Genomic DNA, 5078 nt, shown 5'->3' with positions numbered 1-5078 from the left:
ATGTCGATCGGACTATCAATTAGTACAGGTGCATCTATACCCACAATTTCAGAGGGAATAATAACTGGCTCCTGAGAAAATGATTTTTAAAGCGAAAAAGCCCGCTAATTGCTGGCGGAAAAAGAATAATAAATAATAAATATAAACAGAAGAAAAACAGGTTACCCAGTCCATTTGACTGGGTACCCTAATAATAATTATGGCCTCGACAGACAGAAGCAATTGTAAAACCCCCATCTCCCGCTGCGTTGGTAGGGAAGAATGGGCCAATTATTCAAACTCGAATAGAAAATCCTTTATTTATTAAAGTATACAAGCAAATTAAGAGATGTATAAATAAATACTTTGAAATTGCATCTGAGAACTGAGAATTTAACAGTTGCATGATGGTTTGTAAGCAAATCTGCTTACAACCATCAATAAAAAAATCAGTTCTTTTCGGAATAAAACAAGGTTTATTAACAGGAAGGATGACGAAAGCTAAAGCGGAAGTTTATTTTTATGGAAAAATGTCGGTCAAAATAAAATGCATACCTTCTTTAAAAGTTCTGGCAATTTCACCAAAATGAAGACTCATGCATTCATTACGATAGTTTAGGTGCAAGAGCCTTCCTCTGCATGAAATCACAGTTTACTGATGTTTATTAAATTTTAAAAAGGTCAAACTCCAACAATATCCCAACTCAGTTGAGAATTGAAGAGGTCTGAAAAAAACCCAAAAACAAACAAACAAAAAAAAAAAAAAAAAAAAAAAAAAACTTCAAACTCAACCTTCAATGATATTGTATGGATCAAACAAAATCCAAGCATCAATAAGGTAACTTAATGAGTGTAGGTTAAATAAACTAATGGTGGTAGTTCGAAAGATCACAAAGGGATGGATGAAGTTGCAAACTGCTTACAATCTGGTTCAACCCACGAGATGGAAAATATATTTTAAATGTCCCAAAAGTAAACTCTGGGATAGGAAGGAGCAGTTTTCAGAGGGAATAACAACTGGCCTCTGCATCACTGCCCCAAGCTTTGCTCAATATGGACTGCAGGTACACGCCGTGCCTGAGGATTGCAACGCTTCACTGTAACAACGCAAGCTCCTGCTCTTCCCACACACAATGGGGTGATCTGCAAAAGGAGGGGAGGGGGGGGGGTTCATAATGATGCAAATAATTCAGTAACAAGAAACATTTGTCCACAGCAAATCATATACTTGGGTCTGTCAAAAAGGCTCACAATGGCAAGCAGAAATACAACATGAAAGCAAAGAATGGACACAGACCAAAACGCATTCATTTATTGTTATGAAACAGGAAAGAAAAAAGAAAAAAGGGGGATGGAAAGAAAAAGGGGGAGGGGGGAGTGAAACCCCATCTATACCCACAATTTTAGAAATGAAAGCTGAAAATGGACAAAAGAAAAGGACAGGGTACTTGTATTTTAAGAACAGGTCCGGTGGGACAATAAAACTGCTTTACGTACTCTGGAAAAGAGAATCGAAGGGGTGACTACACATCAACGTTGGCCGAAAGTAAACCCTGAACTGTCCCCAGTTCTGTCATAGGGCGCTGTCAATTGGAGCAGAAATTTGCCAACACACAATGACGAACTTTGATGTGGGAAAAAAAATATATGATCTTCCACATTCACAAGAAAATACATAGTTGTGGGAAAGTTTAACATCCCTCTGAAGGATGGCACATTCAGATACAACACCATGCTTACAAAGAATCAAGGCGAGTTTATAAAAGGATCAGGAATCAAACATAACAGATAACCAAGGGGAAATATGCATCAGAGTTATCCTGCCAGGCCCTAATAATGGACACATACATGCAGTTTGGAAAAGACCTTCAAACATATAAAATTGTTACAGGATGTCAAAAAGTTTGAAAACGTATCTCTGAAAATTGAAGTCGCAAAATATTTTTTTTCGCATTGAGTGTTGCGGTCTTCGCGCCCGCCGGCGTGCTGACGGCCACGTAACTCGAATCGCGGCACGTCGCCCACCGGACGGACAATCCAGTCGTGACCCTCTCGGACTAACGCCGGGAACCAGTCACGGGTGGACCTTTCGGTCTCACCGCGATCGAGCCAATCAGCCCCCGCGTGGGATAGGGTTGCTCGCCAAATTCGACCTACCTAAGTACCCACGCGGAGGGTAGACCGGGCGATCGCACCTCGCCGCAGGTCGACTTCGGACACGGGCCACTTAAGCGACCCGTTCCGTACTATCAGAATAACCGAGCGGTGTTATCGTCGACCTCGACGGTTCGATTAATTATCGGGCATACTCAGCCCACTACCAACCCTTTACGTGAAGCAAGATGAGGGTTCAATGGGGGAAAAGACGAAGCGAAGCGGGAGAACAGTTCAACAATAAAGCACATTTATTCGCGGCACACGGGAAGCACACAAATACAATTCCACCAAAAGCACACAAAAAAAAGAAAACACAATTCCATTTACACAAAAAGCAAAAATAAAAGCGAAAACAATGCAGAGCTAATACCGACTACCGAGCACACGGCAACACTTATACAATTCTACTTCACAGACGGCGCCGACAACACATACCCAAAACCAAGGAAAAGAAATACCCTCAAGGATGAGGCGGGCCTGAGGCCGAGACCGGGTCGCGCCTACCCGTCTGGTGATGAGATGCGGAGCGGCGATGGCGCCGCAACCCGCGGGCCTCGTGGACGGTGTCTGGTGGGGGGTGGGAACGGGGCCCCCTTGGTCGCACTATCTCAGCGCGGGGGGAAACAGGAGGGGGTTGCTGATGCTCGGGGTATAGAGGATCTTTATTATCCCTGGTGTGCGTCTCCACCTCGGCCAGGTCGCGCTGCCGGCCTCCCTCGGGCGTGCAGCTCCCGGCACCGACGCGAGCACCCCCTCGTCTGCCTTCGCCGCTGCCGCCTCTCCGCCTCTGGACTCTCCGACTCTGGACTCTTCTTTGGGCTCTCCTCGTTGGACTCTCTTCAGCTTCTCCAGCTACTGCAGGCTTCGGGCTCCAGACTTCCACACGGCTCTGACTGACGAACACGGTCCTTTTATCCCCCCGTAGCTTCGCCTTTGACCCCCTCCCTTTGACCTTTCACCTCGCTCCCCATTGGCCCGAGAAAAAGTGGGCGTGAAGGCTTTTTGATCCACAAATTTGCATATATCGATCGTTCTGGAGGCGGGGCCAAATCGCCCCTCGCTCACCGATTGGACGGCAAAAAGTGGGCGTGTGTCGTTTTTGATCCGTTTTTGAAGCACAAAATCCGTGATTTTGTACACGCTGTTCGACGTGCGCCCTGCACGAGTCCAACACCGGTACCCACAGCGGGGCAAGAACGGTGGCGATGCTACGGTTGCGAGGTGTGACGTGAAGGTCGTGGCGGTTGTGGTGAAGCGGCGTTGTGATCATGGCGGTTGGTCCAAAATAAAGATAGTAAAAGAAAAACGGCTATCCTGAAGAGTCGCAGCACGCATAAATGACATGTATTCCCACTAGACAACGGGTTTGGGCCTAACTACACATGCACTTACCGAGATACCTCACCTAAGGGACCTGAATGGTGGTTTGCGAATTTGGTAACCACAACAGTATCTCTGAAAATTGAAGTCGCAAAATATTTTTTTTCGCATTGAGGGGAGAGAAAAGCTTGAAAACATCTTACACAGAAGAAAAGTAAATACAAATACACTAGCAATGTTAAATATATATACAGTCAACCCCCGCTTCATCGCAGTTCACCTGTCGCACCCCCGGTTCATCGCGGGTTTTCCCTTGGAACGTAACTAATTTTTTTTCTGCCGATTCCCCCGGTACATCGCGGTGATAATATATAAAATATAAATTATTTAAGCAATAAATTATAACGCGTGGTGCTCGACCAGTCACAACGCACGAGACCGTTTCACTTGTGAACTACGAATATTTTCTACGTTTTTTCTCAAAGCCCCACGATGCCGCCCAAACGCCCTGCACCTTCTAAGGCTTCTGGCAAGGAACCAAAGCGCCAGAGGAAGGTCCTGGGATGCTCCAGGAGAAGGTTAAGGTAAAGGTGCTCGATATATGCTTCGGGAAGGAAAGGTTTTCCGCCGTTGGACGAGCTCATACCCAGCATACCCACTGCTCATACCCAGCACCTCAAAACCGACCAGACCAGACTCGTCGATATCCGGCACCTCAAACCCAATCACTGCCAAACCGACCAGACTAGACGATCTCAGGCACCTCAAACCCAAACCGACCAGACCAGACCAATCGATTTTTTGGGGAGGCGTCCATTCATCGCAGATTTTCACTCAGCGCGGGGAGGTTTGGAATGTAACCCCCGCGAGAAATGGGGGATTACTGTATATATATATATATATATATATATATATATATATATATATATATATATATATATATATATATATACATATATATATACATATATATATACATATACATATACATATACATATACAAATATATATATTGTTGTGGTTTCCCGCCCGTGGGCGTGCGGGCGACCGCTTGTAGCCAATGGCAGCCGCTCTCGCCCACCGAACGGACAAACCGAGTCGCAGCTTTTGGATCAACACCGAAATACAACTACGGGTGTATCTTTAATCACACCACAGCCTTGTCAATACTCCAACCGTGCGCTACAGGGTCTGATCGCCGAATGGTCGATTTACCTAATTAATCGTGTGGGCAGACTAACGAGAGACTGTACCTCAGCGGGGCCTGCTTGGAAACGAGCCGCGAAGCAGCTCGCTCCGTTTGCGATTTGCCGAGCCGTGTATATCGCCAAGCCCCACCGGATCCGATTCTTTTATCGGCTATTAAAAAGCCAGCTATATTACAAACTCAATTATGGCAGTTCAATGAGGGAAAGGACGCAAGGAACGAGTGAACATTTAAACGACGACATTTATTTCACACCCGTAAGCAGTCATACAATCATGTATGCAACCAATACACGTATGCAATCATGCAGTCATGTATGCAACCAATGCACGTATGGGACAAAACACAAGCAAGAAAAAAGAACTACAACCGTCTATTTATTACGAACACACATGCACTTAACAGTTCTACTTAA

General features: G+C 45.5%; 1 protein-coding gene across 3 annotated transcripts in view; it reads right to left on the bottom strand.

The window, feature by feature from the left end:
- Nucleotides 1-280: 280 nt before the first annotated feature.
- The window catches only part of LOC147008630 (kelch-like protein 5), a 115605-nt gene continuing 110807 nt past the window's right edge, over nucleotides 281-5078 (bottom strand). For all 3 annotated transcript variants that reach the window (XM_085863816.1, XM_085863815.1, XM_085863817.1), the window contains one exon: nucleotides 281-1122. In XM_085863816.1, coding sequence (XP_085719942.1) covers nucleotides 1009-1122 — 114 coding nt within the window. In that variant the 3' untranslated portion in view covers nucleotides 281-1008. The remainder of the gene's footprint in view (nucleotides 1123-5078) is intronic.

This window comes from Eptatretus burgeri, chromosome 18 (genome assembly GCF_056783735.1).
Source record: "Eptatretus burgeri isolate ZD-2024b chromosome 18, Ebu_testis_v1, whole genome shotgun sequence".
In the NCBI taxonomy this organism is placed as follows: domain Eukaryota; kingdom Metazoa; phylum Chordata; class Myxini; order Myxiniformes; family Myxinidae; genus Eptatretus; species Eptatretus burgeri.
This window is presented reverse-complemented; position numbering and strand designations above follow the sequence as displayed.